The sequence below is a fragment of the Sparus aurata genome, chromosome 10, assembly GCF_900880675.1.
Source record: "Sparus aurata chromosome 10, fSpaAur1.1, whole genome shotgun sequence".
Taxonomy (NCBI): domain Eukaryota; kingdom Metazoa; phylum Chordata; class Actinopteri; order Spariformes; family Sparidae; genus Sparus; species Sparus aurata.
The window spans coordinates 18,900,778-18,922,555 of NC_044196.1; the positions used below are offsets into that span (position 1 = coordinate 18,900,778).

At 41.3% G+C, this 21,778-nt stretch overlaps 1 protein-coding gene across 1 annotated transcript in view; it reads left to right on the forward strand.

The window, feature by feature from the left end:
• LOC115590542 (uncharacterized) overlaps positions 1 to 21,778 on the forward strand; it is a 518,602-nt gene that overhangs the window by 473,028 nt on the left and 23,796 nt on the right. Inside the window, exons 45-66 of the mRNA XM_030431925.1 lie at positions 212 to 305; positions 414 to 523; positions 1,107 to 1,200; positions 1,309 to 1,418; positions 2,001 to 2,094; positions 2,203 to 2,312; positions 2,538 to 2,643; positions 3,466 to 3,575; positions 3,711 to 3,781; positions 3,853 to 3,978; positions 4,079 to 4,174; positions 4,296 to 4,424; positions 4,519 to 4,647; positions 4,769 to 4,806; positions 4,940 to 4,971; positions 5,666 to 5,750; positions 5,859 to 5,971; positions 16,682 to 16,787; positions 16,997 to 17,100; positions 17,175 to 17,245; positions 17,318 to 17,443; positions 17,528 to 17,620. Of these exons, the coding sequence (XP_030287785.1) occupies positions 212 to 305; positions 414 to 523; positions 1,107 to 1,200; positions 1,309 to 1,418; positions 2,001 to 2,094; positions 2,203 to 2,312; positions 2,538 to 2,643; positions 3,466 to 3,575; positions 3,711 to 3,781; positions 3,853 to 3,978; positions 4,079 to 4,174; positions 4,296 to 4,424; positions 4,519 to 4,647; positions 4,769 to 4,806; positions 4,940 to 4,971; positions 5,666 to 5,750; positions 5,859 to 5,971; positions 16,682 to 16,787; positions 16,997 to 17,100; positions 17,175 to 17,245; positions 17,318 to 17,443; positions 17,528 to 17,620 (2,147 nt within the window). The remainder of the gene's footprint in view (positions 1 to 211; positions 306 to 413; positions 524 to 1,106; positions 1,201 to 1,308; positions 1,419 to 2,000; positions 2,095 to 2,202; positions 2,313 to 2,537; positions 2,644 to 3,465; positions 3,576 to 3,710; positions 3,782 to 3,852; positions 3,979 to 4,078; positions 4,175 to 4,295; positions 4,425 to 4,518; positions 4,648 to 4,768; positions 4,807 to 4,939; positions 4,972 to 5,665; positions 5,751 to 5,858; positions 5,972 to 16,681; positions 16,788 to 16,996; positions 17,101 to 17,174; positions 17,246 to 17,317; positions 17,444 to 17,527; positions 17,621 to 21,778) is intronic.

The window sequence follows — 21,778 nt, forward strand, 5'->3', positions numbered from 1 at the left end:
ATTTTTGTTTAACATCACCTACATCTGCTGCACAAAGGACACAATGCATGGTGCATTATTTTGTTATCAGATGAAAAGGACGAGTTATATACTGTTAATATGCTATGGAATATGAAAGCGTTTTTACCAATGATAGAAGACATATTGAATTATGTGATTCATTATAAATGGCTGGTGATGGTGTAATGACACTGTTTTTCTGTCTTTTAAGTGACTCAGACACAGAGACGTCATTATGACCCAAACAATCAGGGGGCCTCACTTTCCCTCAACAGTGTCCTGAAAGATCCAGAGATGCATGACAGGTTTGAAACTGCTATTTTCATCTGTAGCAAATATAAGCTGATAACTGAAATGTAAAAAACATCATGTCAAGTACTAACAGGAAACTTTATATCATAAAATGATTGCAGGATCAGAACTGTAGGAGAAAATACTTCTGTAAATGTTAGAGAACAGTTCAAAGACTCCCATGAACAGCAGCTGGATGAAGTGACAAAGACAGAGAAGCAGAAACAAAGAGGTAAAAAGAAGAATGTGTGTACTGTGTGTAATTTCTATTAAGAGAATCAGCGTGTGTCTGTGCCAGCATACAAAACTGACCACTTTCCCTAACTCTGTGTGTAATATATTTTACATACCATCATTCGATACATCATGGGAAAATACACTGATGAGCCAAATTAAGTTTACAGACAGTACAAAAGTATTGATGGTGTAATGACACTGTGTTATTCTTTCTTTAAATTGACTTCACCACAGAAAGCTGAATAAATAAAAACTAATAAACACTCTAGCTTTTTGTGTTAAGAGACGTTAAATTATTAGAAAGGAAAGTTTGATTTAATCAGATTTTGGTTTTGCTCAGAAATGTTCAATAGTGACGATAATTCATTTTTGTTTAACATCACCTGCATCTGCTGCACAAAGGACACAATGCATGGTGCATTATTTTGTTCTCAGATGAAAAGGATGAGTTATATACTGTTAATATGCTATGGAATATGAAAGTGTTTTTACCAATGATAGACGACATATTGAATTATGTGATTCATTATAAATGGCTGGTGATGGTGTAATGACACTGTGTTTTTCTGTCTTTTAAGTGACTCAGACACAGAGACGTCATTATGACCCAAACAATCAGGGGGCCTCACTTTCCCTCAACAGTGTCCTGAAAGATCCAGAGATGCATGACAGGTTTGAAACTGCTATTTTCATCTGTAGCAAATATAAGCTGATAACTGAAATGTAAAAAACATCATGTCAAGTACTAACAGGAAATTTTATATCATAAAATGATTGCAGGATCAGAACTGTAGGAGAAAATACTTCTGCAAATGTTAGAGAACAGTTCAAAGACTCCCATGAACAGCGTCTGGATGAAGTGATAAAGACAGAGAAGCAGAAACAAAGAGGTAAAAAGAAGAATGTGTGTACTGTGTGTAATTTCTATTAAGAGAATCAGCGTGTGTCTGTGCCAGCATACAAAACTGACCACTTTCCCTAACTCTGTGTGTAATATATTTTACATACCATCATTCGATACATTATGGGAAAATACACTGATGAGCCAAATTAAGTTTTTCAGACAGTACAAAAGTATTGATGGTGTAATGACACTGTGTTATTCTTTCTTTAAATTGACTTCACCACAGAAAGCTGAATGAATAAAAACTAATAAACACTAGCTTTTTGTGTTAAGAGACGTTAAATTATTAAAAAGGAAAGTTTGATTTAATCAGATTTTGGTTTTGCTCAGAAATGTTCAATAGTGACGATAATTCATTTTTGTTTAACATCACCTGCATCTGCTGCACAAAGGACACAATGCATGGTGCATTACTTTGTTCTCAGATGAAAAGGATGAGTTATATACTGTTAATATGCTATGGAATATGAAAGCGTTTTTACCAATGATAGATGACATATTGAATTATGTGATTCATTATAAATGGCTGGTGATGGTGTAATGACACTGTGTTTTTTTGTTTTTTAAGTGACTCAGACACAGAGACATCATTATGACCCAAACAATCAGGGGGCCTCACTTTCCCTCAACAGTGTCCTGAAAGATCCAGAGATGCATGACAGGTTTGAAACTGCTGTTTTCATCTGTAGCAAATAAAAGATGATAACTGAAATGTAAAAAACATCATGTCAAGTACTAACAGGAAACTTTATATCATAAAATGATTGCAGGATCAGAACTGTAGGAGAAAATACTTCTGTAAATGTTAGAGAACAGTTCAAAGACTCCCATGAACAGCGTCTGGATGAAGTGACAAAGACAGAGAAGCAGAAACAAAGAGGTAAAAAGAAGAATGTGTGTACTGTCTGTAATTTCTATTAAGAGAATCAGTGTGTGTCTATGCCAGCATACAAAACTGACCACTTTCCCTAACTCTGTGTGTGATATATTTTAGATACCATCATTAAATACATCATCGAAAAATACACTGATGAGCCGAATTAAGTTTACAGATAGTACAAAAGATTTAATAGTGTAATGACACTGTGATTTTGTTTCTTTAAAGTGACTCCACCTCAGAGACGTCATCATGGCCTGTACAATCAGGGAGCCACATGTTACCTCAACAGTGTCCTGCAGGTTCTCTTCATGACAACTGAGATCCATGACAGGTTTGGAACGGCTGTTTCTTTTTTCCTGAAGCAAATTTAAGTAGAAGGAGGACAATTTGGATGGGGACGCAACATCATGTAAAATATTACAGTTTTTTTCAACTGCATACACAACTTAACTACTTATCTCACTTTGCTCACCTGAAAAACACTGGCCTCAAAGTGCTACACCCTGTTTACAGAACAATGTCGTTCTCAATAACTTCTCAACTGTTCAAAGTCAATCGGCAAAACATTTCAATCACCACTCAGTGCATAAAAGAGGACTCGGGAGAAAAGTTGGAGCAACATGGAGAACACACACAAAGAGTAAGAGTTAGAGAAAGAGGAAGAGGAGGAGGAGGAGGAAGGCCATTCAGTATTCCTCATGAAATCAGTGCAAATTTGGTTTGAATTCAAGCATTTCTGCATCAACTCTGAGTTTCCACTCTGATGTTTGGAAGCTGGGTTGTGAGTTTAGCTAAATTTGAGCACACTGGATATACATCTGTGCATCGTATCTATTGTGATATGTTTGTGTTGTTTTGTGCAATATTTGTTATCATTCTCAGGACTATTTTAACTGAACATTATGGCAGACGTTTTCTTAATATATGTATCATACAATCACAACCTATTTTGGGACAAAAATTTGGAACTTGAAAAACAAGTTATACATTGATAGCAGTGTGTATCGTTTTAATGAGATACAGTTTTGACAAGAGAGAGCATGGTTTGAGTTCAATGTTTCATTTGCAAGAGATTTGTATAGTTATACAAAACTCCTTCGCTGAGCACTTTAAAGCAGTCACTACTCACTGAGAAACTGTTCTGTCTCTAAAGGTTGGATCCACAAAAACAAACAGATCTACAACTGAGAAAAATCTTTGAGGGTCTGAAGAAAAGAACATGTCGAACAGAAAACATCACAACAACATTTGGGATTAAAAATGGTAAGATGGACAGTAATAAGACAAAACATTCAGACAGAAACAGCCAGTTGAGAGGAAAGTATTCTATCAAGAGTAGATTAAAAATGCTTTCATGAAATGAATTTATCAGATTCAACTGAATGTATCACTCTGCAGTTAATCAACAATATGATGCCTTTGAATGCCTGGAGAAGATTTTACATCAGGTCAGCACAGAGGCCTCTGAGGTGAGAACTTATAAAATCTTACAGGTGAACTAAAGAGAATGCTGTGTTGTAAGTGATATTTTTATGCACAGGTTTTCCGAGGACAGCTGAGAGACACAACAAAGTGCTGCAAAGATCACATCATCAATGAAGAGACAAATCCATTCTGGACTCTCCCTCTGTGTCTTAAAGATGGTCATCATTCAACCTACAGTGTGGTGAGCAGACAGAGTTCACAGCTGTAGTTTAGTGTTTTTATATGTGATGTGAGCATGCTGAGCTTATATGCCATTTGTCACAACATTTGTGTTCCCACAGGAGAGCAGCCTTAAGAGGACTTTCCGAATAAAAACATGTTCTAGTGGCAACATGATTTACTGTTACGACTGTCAACACAAAACAAGAGCAACAAGTGTGAGTTTTAACTTGAAAATGTGAACACAAACAACATCCAGGTAATTTTAATATTGAAATCAAATCAAACTATTCTGTAGTAAAGGATATAGTGTAAGATGATTTTTCTTGTGTGATTTAGAGACGTGAGATGGTGGAGGCTCCTCAGATCTTGATTCTTCTCCTGAAGAGATTTGACTTTGACTACAACACCAGGTCACATTTCAAATCAGACCGCTGTGTGGAAGTGCCATGTGAATTACAGTTGGAGGTGAGGAAAAGTTGTTTTTATTTGTGATTTTAATTTGAATGGTCTTAGTTGCTCAAAAGTCATTTCATGTTCCTGACTGTGTTCTTCATTGTAGAACAAGACATACAAACTGTATGGGATGGTGAATCACATGGACTGTATAAGAGGTGGACGTTACACAGCCACCGTCCTGTCTAATGATGACGAAAGCTGGTATAAGTATTATGATCATCATGTCAGCAAGGTAAGGAAGATTTAAATTAATCTGTTCCATTAAGACGTTACACATTTAAAACATATCAGCAGTAAGATCAACATAAAAAAAGAATTTTCTGACATTGTTCTGCTTTTGTTGAACCGTGCAGATTAAAGAACAGCCATTTGCAAAAGCCAGGTCTTTCAGGTATGTTTAAAACATTTTTTTTTTATTCTTACCAATAAGAATTTCGGATTTATTTATCTGTAAGTGTTCACCACATTTTGTCACCACATTGTTTTTCTATGCCAATAATAACTTGAAAATGATTGTTCATCAGCTCCAGGACTGTCTATCTCCTCACGTACAGAGGTAGGACTACAAAAATACATAAAGAATTGATTTAGGTGTCATATTAACATATGGTTGTGAAATATGTTTTTTCTATTCAACTTAAAGCTACAGAGTCGAATTTGTCCTTAAATGAGACAGAATGAAACTAAATCCAATGAAGAGACAATAAAAGAGAGGGAGGGACAAGGCGATAATAAGAACTGGTTCATTTCTTTGTGGTCTGCATGTTTACCATGGAAGTCTGTCAGTGAAGATATTGTTCCTGCAGAGCTGAAAGGACACAAAGAACCCAAAAGAAATGGCAAAAGAAACACCGATGATGAAGAAACCACGCAGACATAGTGCAGAGTATGAAGGACAGATAAGAAACAGCAAAAAGATAGGAAGGAAGAGAGACTTCAGGCAGGAGGAGAGGAGGGTGATGAAGAAAATGTAGAGACTGACACATCAATTAATAATCATACAACAGTGAGTGAAGTGAAAAGACGTGGAAGTGATGATTTTTGTTGAACATCACCTGCATCTGCTGCACAAAGGACACAATGCATGGTGCATTATTTTGTTCTCAGATGAAAAGGATGAGTTATATACTGTTAATATGCTATGGAATATGAAAGTGTTTTTACCAATGATAGGCTACATATTGAATTGTGTGATTCATTATAAATGGCTGGTGATGGTGTAATGACACTGTGTTTTTCTGTCTTTTAAGTGACTCAGACACAGAGACCTCATGATGACCCAAACAATCAGGCAGCCCTCAACAGTGTCCTGAAAGATCCAGAGATGCATGACAGGTTTGAAACTGTTGGTTTTATCTGTAGCAAATATAAGCTGATAACTGAAAGTTAAAACACTTTATGTCAAGTACTCACAGGAAATGTTATATCATAAAACAATTGCAGAGGCAGAAATGCAGAAGAAGAAGATGCTTCTGTAAATGTTAGAGAACAGTTCAAAGACACATGTGAACAACATCTGGATGAAGTGACAAAGACAGAGAAGCAGAAACAAAGAGGTAAAAAGAAGAATGTGTGTACTGTCTGTAATTTCTATTAAGAGAATCAGTGTGTGTCTGTGCCAGCATATAAAACTGACCACTTTCCCTAACTCTGTGTGTGATATATTTAATTTACCATCATTCGATACATTATGGAAAAATACACTGATGAGCCACATCAAGTTTACAGACAGTACAAAAGTATTGATGGTGTAATGACACTGTGTTTTTCTTTCTTTAAATTGACACCACCACAGAAGGCTGAAAACTCTAGCTTTTTGTGTTAAAAGAGGTTGAATTATCAAAAAGGAAAATTTGTCTGTCAGTGAAGACATTGTTCCTGCAGAGTTGAAAGGACACAAAGAACCCAAAAGAATAACGAAAAAAACACAGATGATGAAGAAACCACACAGATGGGACATAGTGCAGAGGATGAAGAAAATGTAGAGACTGACACATCAATTAATAATTAGGGATGTCCGATAATATCGGCCCTCCGATAATATCGGCCGATATTGACTTAAAAATGTAATATCGGGAATTATCGGTATTGGGTTTTTGGTAACCGATGTTTGTTCTGTAGGCTTCAGCATTTCCGAGCCTGCATGAACGCAGCATGGGACGTTGACAGGCGTGCAGTTGATGACGTATAACAACAACAACAGATGCTACACTCGTGGGTTGCTAACCGTGGCTGCCCGGTGCATGAGACGTCTGTGGTTTGGAACTATTTCCAAGTGTCACCTACAAGTAGATTTGATCACCCACCTCAAGAAGAATCATGCAGAGTTACACGCTACATTTGTGCAGCAAAGTGATGAAAAGACGTAACGAAACACCGAAAAAAACCTCACGGTTGTCGCTTAAAGAGTCAACTGGAGTGTATTGCACTGGATAACCAGCCTTTTTCTATCATTCAAGACACCGGATTCTCCAAACTTGTGGAGTTCCTGGAGCCACATTATGCCCAGTCGCAAGTATATCTCAGACCAGTGCTTACCCGAATTGTACATTATTGTTTACAGCCATGTCGAGAAGCTAACCTCTGGTGCCATATGCATTAGCTTCACTACAGATAAGCATCTTCAAGCGTTAACCAGGTTAGCATGTTGAGTTTGACTGCACAATGGCTAGATGAGGACTCTGTGTTGAAAAAGGCTGTACTTCACTCTTGCACAGTGTTTACATTTGGAAAGCCATGTTGCATTTATGTATGCATCACAATATAATTAGGCATAATGTGTTAATTCCACAATAGGAGATATGTTATGTTGTTACCTAACAGTTTTGTTGTAAAAAGACTGCATATATCGGTATCGGGTGATATCGGTATCGGAAATTAAGAGTTGGACAATATCGGAATATCGGATATCGGCAGAAAAGCCGATATCGAGCATCCCTATTAATAATCATACAACAGTGAGTGAAGTGAAAAGACATGGAAGTGAGGAGGCACAGGAAAATGAAGACAGTACAAACTCCAACAACACAAATGAGAAGACTGAACTTTGAAGAAGGGAAGAAACAGGAAAAAAAAGGAAAGGAAAGGAAAGAAAACACACACACACACATATTGTTACAAAAAAAGGTGAAAGATGTCACATACTGTGGAACACAGGATGAAATAATATGTAATGTAGATGAAATCTGTCCATGAGTCAAGGCTGCAGCCTGAAAGACAAGTTGGAAGAATTTAATCAAAGTAAAGAAAAACAAACTTCCCTTAAACCTTTGAGGAAAAATAAAATAAAATCTAATAAGCACTGTACACTTTTACACTGACCGATTCAAACCCCTAGAAATCCACGGATACTAAAACAAAACAGAATTTATTGATTGAACACAATATGTTAAACACTTAAAGGAGTCATCACCTGCTCTTATACATATCCAGTCCCTCTTGGATCGCTTTGGATCAATTCTCAAAACTTATTAGAAAAAAAAAAAATTTAAAAAATCAAACATAGAGCTTGTTCTGACACTTTTTCATTCCGCGACTTTCTCACACGAGATTATGCGCGAGGTTTTGACCGGTCTGGATGTGCAGTGTATTAATATGTAATGAGGCGCGCGTTGATTTGCCGCAGGAAGGACAGAGCCGGAATCGGGGGCGAGCCTGCATGCACACAGACTCCAAAACATAAACAGCCCCCTGTCATGGCGCACACACTAAATGATGAACCCTACGGAATTCAGGCATTTATGTACGAGCCGGAGTCGGAAACCGAACGGGAGAGTGAAGAGGCAGAGACGGTGGAAGAGACACGTTTACAGCAGGATGTATCTGAATGGTAAATTCTTTTTTTTTCCGTCTTACTTTTCACACCCGTGTTTTACATGTAAGACCTGAGTTTTAATGCTGGCGGTGACGATGTATGGCGTGAAAATGACAGAGAAATAAGCAGATTTGGCGTGCTCACTCTGGCTGAGGACGGCTGTGGACCGATGCTTATGCGAGCTTATGCAAGTAGCCTCCTGTGGTAACGTCACCACAGGAGCAGAGTCAAAATCTCGTGCTTTAGGAACGCGCACTACTGTGCGCTATTCCTGTTCGGAAAAAGAGCCAAAGCGAAAAAAATAAGCCACTTTCAAACTCCAGCTTTTCAGGCAAGTTTCAACAGAGGTCCAACACCCATATGCATGATTTAACGAGAGAAATTGCGATTTCCGGGTGATGACTCCTTTAAATGTTAAACAAAAAAAATCTGTAGCAAGAGGGCGATAACATTATGCAAATACTGTAATTAAAAAGTGGAGGCTAGTGTACTCACAAGGCTCCCACACCCTACACACAAAAAAGACCTCCCAAAATCGCGATTGGGGGATGTGAAGCACAGGTGAGAGACTCTAATCACAAAAACCCTCCACCATCCGTGTGACCACACTCACTGCCAGCTGACAGCACTTACACAAACAAAAAGTATATGGATTACGAAACTATAACACGCCGCTCATAACTACAGTTTGTTCCTAACAACAGGAAAATGCCACAACTGAAACAAGGGGAAACTAAACAAAACCACCTTATATAATTAAAGCAGGAATACTACAATGAAATAATAATGAACTGCAACAAAAGAGAAAATGAAACAAGACAAAACAAGGCAAGCAAAGCAGCAGTGGCAGTCTATTGTTTGCTTATCGCAGTGTACTACTGCGCAACATGTGGACACAGAGGTGGGGGGAAGTCGCTAATTGAGTGAGATCTAAGAACACAATAACACGGAGGGTAAGAGTGGACAACAGCATATTGCACTTAAAATCTATAACCAACCCATACCAGAGCCTCTGCTGTAGCAGTCGCAGTGTCTCACCGGGTCGGTGCGGCTTATAAGTCTGCCCAAATAAATTGGAAACACGGAAGTAGGACGTGCCACGCGTACCTACACCTATGTTAGCCTAGAAGGCACTCACTACCGGCTACATTCTGACCCCAATTTTTTGTTCATTATCGACCCGACAACCACCCTAACACCGGGGGCCAGCACTGGCACCAATACTGGACTCAGGTGAAACTGCCGCTGGTGCTACAGGGTAGATCACTGGGTCCGCATTAAGTGCAGCCTGTACCCTGCCAGGCCGGGCGTCTTTTGGTCCAACCACCACCCATAGGTATATATAGATATGTACAGGTTTGAACATGGACTGATGGACATGATGTACCTCTGGCAGCCTATGTTGTCGCGCAACAACGTAAACTGCTCCTCCTGGCTGGGGAGGTTTCATCACTTGGAACACTTTGGGGACCCAGAGATCTTGGATTTTATTCCTTTCTCTGTGAGAATGGTCCTTGAGATATATAAATATATTGTCCTGCTGATAATACCTCCTCCTGAGCCTGTTGGCCCACTCTCTCTTTCCACAGGGCTGTAGCCTGCATCATCCTTTCTCGGGCATTGTCTACTGCCACTTGCAGTCGTCGCTGATGCTCCCAGACCCAATCACAGACTTCTGTTGCTGGCTCTTCCACATAGCAGAGCAGAAAATCTACAGGCAGCTGAGGTTCCTGGCCAAACATCAACAGGAAGGGGGACTGACCTGTAGTTTGGTGTGGTATGGTGTTATCATCTGTTGTCAGATATTCTAGCCATCTGTGCTTCTGCTCAGCTGACAAGGTGCAAAGAAGTGTTAGCCCTGGCCATTTCCTTGAGGATGATGGGGGTGGTTCTAGACTTCTTGATGCTGTAACCGCGCACAGTTGCTGGATTACTGTGCTCTCGTTACTGCGACCCTGGTCAGAGTGTAGTCGTGCTGGGACACTGTATTTGTAGAACCACTCCTTAGTCAATACATCTGCCACTGTTGAGGCCTGCTGAACTCTGGTAGAGACAACCTGGGAAAACTTGGAGAAAACGTCAGTCAACAATATCACTTATTCCCTCCCATCTCTAGCAGGTTCTAGAAAGGTGAAATCAATGGCCAAGATTTCATTAGGTCTGGAGGCTAGCAAATGACCCATAGGAGCTCGGGTCTGTGGCTGTATTTGTTTTGCCACACTACATCTCTCACATGTTTGACACCAGTCTTATATCAGTCCCAGATATGTCCTGTGCAGAAGTCCTCTTCTTAAAGTGGGACGCAAAAGCCCCAGTGCTACAGGATGGAGTCCCTGTCTTTCTACACGGCCAGGCATCGCTGTTGCTGGCAAAAGGTGGAGGACACTCTGGGGCAGTGGAAATGGCATGTTGGGTCATTGCCCCTGCATTCGCAACCGCTCCCTGTACAGTCTGTGGCACAGGAGTCCTAGGGCAAGCTATACCAGTGACATCGACTTGGGATGGATGCTGCCTGAACAAGGCATCTGCATTCTTACTGCTGAGCTCTGGGCGGTACCACACAGTATAATCGAAAACCGTTAGCTCAGCCACCCAGCACTGTACCGTGGCCCCTAATATAGCTGTACCTAAGTGACTGAGGGGGTTGTTGGCAGTCCATACCATGCATTTCTGGTCCAACAGGTACTCACGGAACGTTTGTGTGATAGCCCACTTCATGCCCAGGAACTTGAGTTTCATGGAGTTGTAATTTTTCTCTGCAGGATGGAGACTCTGGCTGGCATAGGCAATGGGTCTCACCTTCCCCTCCTACTCCTGAGAAAATATCGCCCCCAGACCGTCAAGACTGGTATCTACCTCTAGAATGAAAGTAAATCCACTACAACTACTTTGTGGAGAGGGGCAGCCAGCTTGGCAAACCCCTCGAAAAAACGTCTATTGTAGCTGGCAAAAACAAGGAAAGACCTGAGTTCAGGCACTGTACCTGCAGTTGCCCAGTCAGCAACAGCAGTGATCTTCTTTGGGTCTGTAGAGACACCTGCAGCAGAAACTGCATGCCCCAGGTATTGTACTTGCTGTTTGAAGAAATGGCATTTCTCGAGCTTGGCCTTCAATCCCTCCTTCTGAAAGCAGTCAAATACTAGCTCCAGATGACTCAGGTCTTCATCTACTGTGAAAGAAAAAAAAACAACCTCATCAAGGTAAAGCAGTAGGGAACGTCAGTGTTGGTCTCCAAACATCCGCTCCATCAGTCGCTGAAAAGTGCTGGGCGCATTACATAACCCAAACAGCATCCATTGGAATTCAAATAGGCCAAAAGGGGTACAGAAAGCAGTTTTCATTTTGTCCTGTTCTGTAACTGGGACCTGATGGTAACCACTGGCCAAATCGAGGGTGGAGAACCACTGGGCTCCTGACAGGGCATCCAAGGACTCTTCGATCCTTGGTAGAGGAAAAGCATCCTTTCTTGTTTTGCCGTTTAACAGCCTGTAGTCCACACAGAGTCTTAGGCCCCGTCCAGACAACAACGCGTTTTGCGAAAACGCACATGTATTGCATCGTTTTGGCCGACCGTCCATACGGATCCTGAAAACGCAGCGCCTGAAAACGCACTTTTTTGAAAACGGGTCTCAGGGTGGAGAAATCCGAAAACGCAGCCCTCCCGTTTTCATGTGGACGGCGAATCCGCATACTTTCCAAAACGATGACGCCATCGCCCCACGACGTCCCATAACAACAACAACAACGGCGGCCTGCATGCTCGTGTTCGTGCTGCAGAAGATATTGAGCCTTTCTTGCAACTTACATGCCTTGTAGTTGAGTGTGAGCCGTAGCAGCAGTTTGACCTCATTAACGGTCCACACAAACGATTCTGGTTTCCTTGCACTAGCCATTTTAATCTTCTTCTTGTTGTGTTCGGATTCTCCGTCTACTGTCTGTTTACAGCGTGCAAGCATGCGCATGCTCCGTGTCTTCTTCTCCGTTTTTGGTGAATGTCAAGCGCTACCTATTGGCCTGGAATATGAACTACAGCGTTTTCGGTCGTTTTAAGTGAAGACGTGTGGACGCAAATATTCTTAAAACGATGACGAGGAAGACGGAGAAAAAAAAGATCGTTTTCACCCGTGTGGACGGCCCCTCAGGCTACCATCCTTCTACCTCACTAGGAGAGGCATAGGGGCTTCAACTTTCCCGTATAACCTTCCTGTCTAGCAACTGGCGTTTGAGGGGGGGATTGGCCTGCACCTCTGCCTAATAGGAGCACTGTCGAGTAAGGGGATGTCATACGCCACCAAGTTAGTACAACCAAGGTCCAAGTCTGAAGGTGCAAACACTGGCTCCCGCTCAAGCAGCATGGATCTAACTTTTCTCTGGTCTGGCTCAGAAAGTGCAGAAAGATCCATAGACTCAATTTGCTCTCTCACTGGACTGACCTGAACTTCTTAGGTGGACAGTGTAGCTGTAACCCCACCTGACCTGCGATCTACAGTTGATACGCCGTCTGGCAAGTTTGCAATCTGAGCTTGACTCAAATGCCCTATGGGGTGGCGGGAGTGTAAAAGGACATCTGTCTCACCTACATTTACCACCCATACCTACACTGTACCTTTAGTTACAGTGACTATAGTTTGAGAGATCAACACACACTCAGGGAGAGACCGACCAGCGTCGAGGGGTTCAATCAGTGCAGCGCCTGAAGATTGGCTAAAGTGAGAACAACATGTGGCAGTAACCCACTTGACTGTACCCCCTGCTATGAGAATAGCATGACTACCTCTCACCTGGGCCAATCCTGTCTTTACGTTGGTCATGGTTGTATGGGACTGAGCACGGTGGCAATTCTGTAGTGCCTTCTGCCAGAGAGGTGGTGTCTGTTGTACTATGGGGAGGTCAAAAAGGTCAAAGCCATGTTGACTAAACAACTGGTGGTAACACTCCCTAATCACATTCATGCCTAAGATACCCAGAACACTTGAGGGAGATGTTTGACCTGGGGGTTCTTTAACGTCCAGAATACCTCGCTGTGGTACAACCTTTCCAAAAACTGTAATATCCAGCTCTACATAACCCACATAAGGAATGTTGAACAGCACAGGTTGCAGCTGTAGGATGCAATGCCCTGGGCTGTTGCACCTGTAAATTGACACGTTCGTTATGGCACTCCCTATTATAGTGACCTGGCTTTTGGCAGCACCTACATATAACAGTTCTCGGGCATATTGCTTTAACAGGGTGCATAGAGGGTGCCTGCAGTGCTAACAAACCCTTAGTCAATTGGCTAAGCTGCTTTTGTTGCTCTGCCATTTCAGTGCTATTAGGACTAGTAGGTGTCCTAACTTCAGAAAAGTGCATGGCACTATAGGAGGGGACCAAATAACTCCTACTCCTAAGCTCCTCAGGTCATCCCTTCTGCTCCCAGCGAATGGCCCCTGCTCTTATATCTAGGAGAGTATAACCAGGATGTTGCCGTACTACCCGTTTTAGCTCTCTAAGAAGGTTAGCATCAAGAACATGTTCAACAAACTGATCTCTCATAAGAGTGGGGGCACCAAGCATTCTCCTTGGGGCACAACGTTCCACTTTTTCCAAGAGGCAGTACAATGTGAAATCTCCTGTAATGATTCGCCCTCCTGCTATTATCTAGCAAAGAAACTCTGTTGCAAAGAAAAATAAGATTTTGAACAACCATAAATATCTTGGAGAATAGTAAAAATCTCCTCAGGGTCCTCCAACCCTCAGGTGCCTCGTTATCAGAGTAGCCCTCATCTCTTCAACCCAATCATCAACCGTAATAACGGATTTCCCCCTAAAGATTGAACATTTTGATTGAACACTGAAATTATTGATTTTACACAATATGTTAAACAATCTACAAATGTATTGAACACAAGACAAATTGTAGCAAGAGGGCATTATGCAAATGCTGTGGTTAAAAAGTGTAGAGTAGTGCTGCAAAACAAGTGGCTGTGGTCACAGACACTGGGGGAAACAATTACAATGGGACAGACTACTCACCAGGCTCCCGTGCCCTACACACACACACACACACACACACACACACACGCAAACACACACTAGGAGGTACTCACTACCAGCTACCCGGTAATGTCGTTCAGTGGTGATAATAATTCATTTTTGTTGAACATCACCTGCATCTGCTGCACAACAGATGAAGAGACAAAGACAGAGAAGCAGAAACAAAGTGGTAAAAAGAAGAATGTGTGTCCTACTGTCTGTAATTTCTGTCAAGGGAATTGTTGTGTGTCTGTGCCAGCATACAAAACTGACCAATTTCCATAACTCTTTATGTGATTTATTTTATATACCGTCATTGGATACATCATGTATAAATACAATGATGAGCCAAATTAAGTTTACAAACAGTACGGAAGTATTAACAGTGTAATGACACTGTGTTTATCATAATTATAATAATAATAATACATTTAATTTTTATAGCGCCTTTCTGGGTACCTAAGGACACTTAACAAAATGGAACTAACAAAACAAAGAATAAATGGATAAACAAAAATATATAAAAGATAAAAGTAGAAAAGTTGATTGATTTGGCTGGATCTAGAGCTGATAGGCCTTATTAAAAAGATGGGTTTTTAAGTCTCTTTTGAAAGTCTCGAGAGAAGCCTTATTGCGGATTTCAGCTGGGAGAGTGTTCCAGAGAGTGGGGGCTGTCACACAGAGCCTTCTGTCACCAAAGGTTTGTAGTTTTGTGTGAGGGATGGAGAGCTGGTGTGTGCCTGATGAGCGCAGCGTCCGGGACTGGGTGTAGGGGTGGAGGAGGTCAGACAGATATTGGGGGGCGAGGGAATGGAGAGATTTATAGGTCAGGAGGAGAATTTTGTAGGTGATGCGTGATTTAACTGGGAGCCAGTGAAGGCGGATGAGAGTGGGGGTGATGTGTTGCCAGGGCTTGGTGTGGATGAGGACCCTGGCAGCAGAGTTCTGCACATACTGGTGCCTATCCAGGGTTTTGGAAGGGAGCCCGGTAAGGACTCCATTGCAGTAGTCCAGGCGGGAGGTGATAAAGGCATGGATGAGGGTCTCAGCTACAGGTTCAGAGAGAGAGGGCCGGAGTCTGGAGATGTTTTTGAGATGGTAAAAAGCTGATTTTGTAATGGATTTTATGTGTGATTGGAAAGATAGTGTGGAATCAAGGATGACACCCAGGTTGCGGACTTCCGTGGAGGCCACAACTATGGGCTCTGTTTTTATTGGTGTTTAATTTGAGTAGATTTGATGTCATCCAGAGTTTTAAATCATGTAGGCATTTGACAAGTGACTTTGGGGGTAGCTGGGTGGATGGTTTGGTGCAGAGATATAAGTGAGTATCATCAGCATAAGAATGGAAGTTGAGACCATGTTTGTGAATTATCTGACCAAGGGGAAGCATGTAGATAGTGAAGAGGAGGGGTCCAAGCACAGAGCCTTGAGGCATGCCCTGGTTGACTGGAGCTGGGGTGGAACTGGAGTCTCCAATGGTGACAAACTGTTTCCTGTTTGTTAAATAGGACTGGAACCAGGAGAGTGCTGTATCGGTGAGACCAAGGTAGTCAGATAGGCGGGTGAGGAGGATGGTGTGGGAGATTGTGTCGAAGGCTTCAGAGAGGTCCAGGAGGATCAGAATACTGTTGTGGCCAGAATCTGCAGCGATGAGGGGGTCATTGGTGATCTTGATGAGGGCAGTTTCTGTGCTATGACGTGCCCTGAAGCCAGACTGAAGGGGTTCATAGAGCTCATGGTTGGACATGTGCTGCTGGAGTTGAGCGGCAACTGCTCTTTCCAGGATTTTGCTAAGGAAAGGAAGGTTGGAGTTTGGCCGGTAGTTATGTAAGTCATCTGGGTCCAGACCTAGCTTCTTGAGGACGGGGGTAACTGAAGCTGTTTTGAAGTTGGACGGTACAATGCCAGATTCTAGGGATGAGTTGATAATTTCCATTATGAGGGGGCATAGGACAGGCAGTAAAGACTTCACCAGAGTTGTTGGCATGGGGTCCAGAGAGCAGGTGGAGGCTTTTGCCTGGGAGACCAACATAGCTACAGAAATAGAGTCGACAGGAGAGAAGGAGGAGAGAGAGCACTGGGGCAGGCGAGCAGTGGGAGAATCAGCTATCTGTGTCAGAGGTGTATATGGTAGGGTGGTGGCAGATGCCAGGAGTTGCTGGTGAATGGTAGCCACCTTTTCCTGGAAGAAGTCCAGGAACTTGAAACAGAGGTCAGGGGCACCAGAAAGCTGGGGGACATCGAGAGGGCTAAGGAGCCGGTTAGTGTGGGAGAATAACGTTCTGGGGTTATTTTGCTGGTCTCCAATGAGAATGTGTAGTAGTTTGTTTTAGCCTTGGAGAGAGCTTCTTTATAAGACCTAACGTGGTCTTTGTAGGCTTCATGGTGGACGGTGAGGCCAGATCTTTTATAGAGCCTTTATCTGTCTTTTAAGGGACTCCACCACAGAGACCTCATCATGGCCTGTACAATCAGGGAGCCACATGTTACCTCAACAGTGTCCTGCAGGTTCTTTTCATGACGACTGAGATCCATGACAGGTTTGAATCAGCAGTTTTTATCTGTACAAGTACAAGGAGATCACTTTAAATGTTAAGAAAACTTTATGTAAATGTCAACAACAAACACTGTATAATAAGATGGTTAATTTGAATGTATAAGGGTGTTTCAAATGTGCAAAACTCTGTTGCTGAGCACATCAAAGCAGTAAATGGTCACTATTCACTGAGAAGCTGCTGTTTTCCTGAAGGTTGGATCCACAAACAGATCAAGAACTGCGAAAAATCTTTACGGACATGAAGAGAAAAGCATGTGGAACAGAAAACATCACAAGGAGTTTGGAGATTCAAAATGGTGAGGTAGACCGTCATAAGGTGCTGAGAACAAAAGTTAATATATCAGATTCAGTTTAATGTTTCCTTCTGCAGTTCATGAACAACGCGATGCAGCTGAATGCCTTCAGAAGATTTTACATCATATCAGTCCAGAGGCCTCTGAGGTAAGCACTTATTAAATCTACAATGTTATTTACAGGAGAACAAATCAGAATGCTGTACATTTTTTCCTCAAGGTTTTCCGAGGACAGCTGATGGACAGAACAAAGTGCTCCAAAGACCACATCATCAATGAAGAGACAAAAACATTCTGGATTCTTCCACTGTCACTGAAAGATACTCCTGGTACAACCTACAGTGTGGTGAGCAGAGTTGTTAGTTGTAGTTTAGTGTTTGTATGTGATGTGGGCATGCTGAGCTAATATGTATTCATTATTTTTCCACAGGAGAGCAGCTTTGAGAGAATTTTTCAGGAGAGAACATACACTGGAAATAAGGCGCACTGTAAAAAATGTTACCAAAACAGAGAAACGACAAGTGTGAGTTTTGACCTAATAATCAAAACACAGACTGTAGTCAGGTTCAATTTCATACTGGAATCGAATCATAACCTTGTGTTTTAATTTACTGAGATTAGAAGATACAGTGTTTGATGATGTTTCTTGTGTTATTCAGAGATGGGAGATGGTGAAAGCTCCTCAGACCTTAATTCTTCTCCTCAAGAGATTTGACTTTGACTACAACACCTGGTCACATTTTAAATCAGACTGCTGTGTGGAAGTGCCATGTGAATTACAGTTGAAGGCAAGGAAAAGTTATTTTTATCTGTGATTTTCTTGAGATGGTCTTAGTTGCTTGTAAAATCAATTAATGTTCTTGACTGCTTTCTTCATTGTAGAACAAGACATACAAACTGTATGGGATGGTGAATCACATGGGCAGTATAAGAGGTGGACATTACACAGCCACCGTCCTGTCTGAGGACACCTGGTATGAGTGTGATGATTCTCATGTCAGCGAGGTGAGGACGATTTAACTTAATCTGTTCCATTAAGATATTACACATTTAAAAGACACCAACAGAAAGATCAAACATTAAAAAGACATTTGTTGATATTGGTTTGCTTTTGTTGAACCTTGCAGGTTAAAGAACAGCTTTTTGCAGATGACAGGACTTTCAGGTATGTTTATAAAAATGTTTTTTTAATTTTACCAAAAACAGTATGGGATTTTTTTATATGTAAGTGTTCCCCACATTTTGTTTTTCTATGCAAATAATAACTTCAAAATTATTGTTCATCAGCTCCAGGTCTGTCTATCTCCTCATGTACAGAGGTAGGACTACAAAAATACATAAAGGATTAATTTGGGTGTAAAACTAACATATGACTAAATACGTTTTTTCTCTTTAATTTAAAGCTACAGAGTCGGAGATGTCCTGTAAGATGAGATAGAATGGAGAAGATGAGGTACAGATTAAAAATGACTCAAGTATTAATCCATCAGACTGCAGAAGAGGAGGATAACAAGGACGACAAGACTGAAGGGTTGAAGGAAACTAAGTCAAAAGCGGTGGAAGTTATAAGGCCGAGGTAAATGATGGCCGTACAAACTCCAACAACCCACAATAAAAACACAAATGAGAACTCTAAATATTGAAGTGACAAAAACAGACATAAAAGGAGGGAAATGAATAAAATAAATTAAAAAAGCCCCCCTCCCATTGGGTCTGGGAAGGTCAGGAGAGGTAGCAGGATATACAGTACCAGTCAAAAGTTTGGACACACTTCTCATTCAATGTTTTTTCTTTATTTCTTATTATTTTCTGTCTGAAGACATCACATTTACGAAAGAACACCAATGGAATTACGTAATAAACAAAAAAGTGTTATAGTTTTATATTTTTTAATCTTCAAAGTAGCCACCTTTTGCTTGGATGACAGTTTTGCACACGTCTGACATTGTCTGTTCACGAGGTAGTTACCTGGAATGGTTTTCAAAATTAATTTGTTGATTTTCTTGCCTTCTTTATCTGTTTGAGATCACCGTGTTGTGCAGAGCTAGGGTTAATACACAGTTCAATTTAGTGAATAGCCCTATTCAACTACTGTCCTAATCCAAATTATGTCAAGAACCACTCAGTTAGTCAATCTGGAAAATGTAAAATTTTATACATTGAACTTGGAATGTATCCTTGAGTGCAGTCGCAAAAACCATCAAACGATATGATGAAACTGGGTCTCATGAGGACCGTTCCAGGAAAGGAAGACTAAGAGTTACTGCTGCTGCAGAGAATATGTTCATTAGAGTAACCAGCCTCAGAAACTGCAAGTTAACAGCACCTCAGATTAGAGCCCACATAAATGCTTCATGGGGTTCAAGTAGCAGACTTTTTTTTTTGTTCCACCCACCATGTCTTTGTGAGATGCAGAAAAGGTGAGCAGATGGTTTCTACATATGTGGTTCCCACCTTGAAGAATGGACGAGGAGGTGTCTGAGAAGCTGTTTAAGCCAAAAACACATAATTCACTTGCACATTCATGCATACTCTCAGTAGTGTATATGCATGTGAGAAAGCATAAATGTGCAAGATAAGTATGTTTTTATGTTAAATTGAGTATGTATGTATGTAAGAGTGAGTTTGTATGTTTAAATGTAAAAGTGCAGTATGTATGTAAGTGCAAGTTAAGGTTACTTATTGTAAGTCGCTTTGGACAAAAGCATCTGCTAAATGCCCCAAATGTAAATGTAAATATTATGTATGTATTTTTGGCCTCAACAGCTTTTCATAGTCATGTATGATCATTGACACAGTATCACTGCAAGAAAGCAGTTCGCTTTAGGGTTCTGCAGCTCAGCTTACTTACTATTTTCCTGACCGTTGTTCTAAGTTAGGACAGAGTGTTTTGACCATGTTCACAATTTTTTCCTTTAACTGTTACATTGACTTAACATTGACCAATCTGACTCTGTATCTTACATATTATATATAGACTAATTCAAACTGATAAAAGCTTGGACTGCTTGCTTTTTTTAGATTTTTGTGCTGCCGTCAACACAGAGTGCTTTATACTGTCTGACTTCCTGTCTCGCTCAATCTGTTCTGTGCTGGATTCAGTTGAATAGACATCTAAACTGTGCTTTGTTGTGTTTTGTTTTGTTTTGTTTGATGATGTTTGGATGTGCTGAGGGTGGACTGGATTTTCAACTTGTATGGCTTGATTGTATGTATTTGAAGGTCTTGAATAAAAAAAGAAAAAGAAAAATCTTGCCTGCTCTGCATAGATTTAGAATTTTGCGATCCATATAGCATGCGCACTAGAGATTTCCATTGACCGAGCTGGCTAACTTACTGTTTAACGCCCAACTTACTTGAATGAGGATAAAATAATGAAATCGTGCAGCTCTCCTAGACTTTGCAAATTTTATTGGACCAAATGGTTAAAACAGTGAAACACTGTCATTTCTCAAGGGTTGTGACGTTAAAAAAATGTATCTATCCCAACACTGTTACTCACTGATGTTGGTGGGGACATGTCCCTATCTTCCCAACCCAACCCCCGGGGTGGATTGGCCATCGGGAGTAGCGGGACTTTTCCCGGTGGGCCGGTCACTAATGGGCCGACGGACGGCCGTTTTTTATTTAATTATTTTTTTTATTTATTTATTTATTTAACTTGCCATGCCTCTCTTGCCTTGTTAACTATTTTAACTCTCCCAGCCCGAGGAGAGAGACATGCATCGGCTCGGCCCACAGTGCTCAGCTGCAGACACAGCAGAGAGGTGACGATTGGCCCAGTGGCTTCTCTGTCTAAAGAATACCTGGCCCAATGGCCCTATGAGAGGCTACAGAGGCCCAGGAGTCCCACCCATGCATGTTCTAGACCCCCCCTCGTCCAATCATTTTTAATGATGAGGAGTCGATGATGAGAGAGAGAGCGAGAGAGCAAAAACAACAACAACACACCAGCACACGAAAAACAAAAAAGAGAGAGGGAAAGTAAAAAACGCAAAGGCGGTGCGGAAAAATTGAGGGTAAGGAAAAGAAAAGCTCCAGCAGCACAGGCTGCTAAAAGTTAAACAATTAGGCAGATGTTTGCTGCAGGAACAGGTGTTTGGCCGGGGCTAGCAGCACCGATGCTGCAGCTTCAGCAGCGGGTCCTTCACGTGAGTCTGACAGTGAGTCTGAAGAGAGTGAGGTTCCCATTACCACTGCCCTTGTGGTGCAGGAGGAGGCTGAAAACATAATTGTTGAGGAAGACTCTCCACCATGTGAAGGAGGTAGTGATACCGTGGTAAGCAGGTATGTGCCTTCTAGAATGGTGTGGATAAACATTCATTAAAATAAATGGTTCAGAACGGTTGCTTAACTGTCTATGAACTTTACCTGACATAATAAATAGCAAACTCTGGATGGTGTGGTGTGTTACAACTACATATCTAAAGCATTGGAAAACAAAAACCATTTTCATAAACTATCCTGACAAATTGATTAATTGCTTTTATTAACCACTTAAGCCCTATTTCATAATTTCATCAAAGGATGCCACACAAAATTGCAGATCTACATGCTTACAACTCACATGTTGCAATGTGACGTGTTTTGAGCATGAAGAGTGCTATCTGCACTTACTTTCCTCTTGTCTTGGCTTGTACATTTATTTTAGTCAAGACTTGAGAACTTGAATGGATATTGT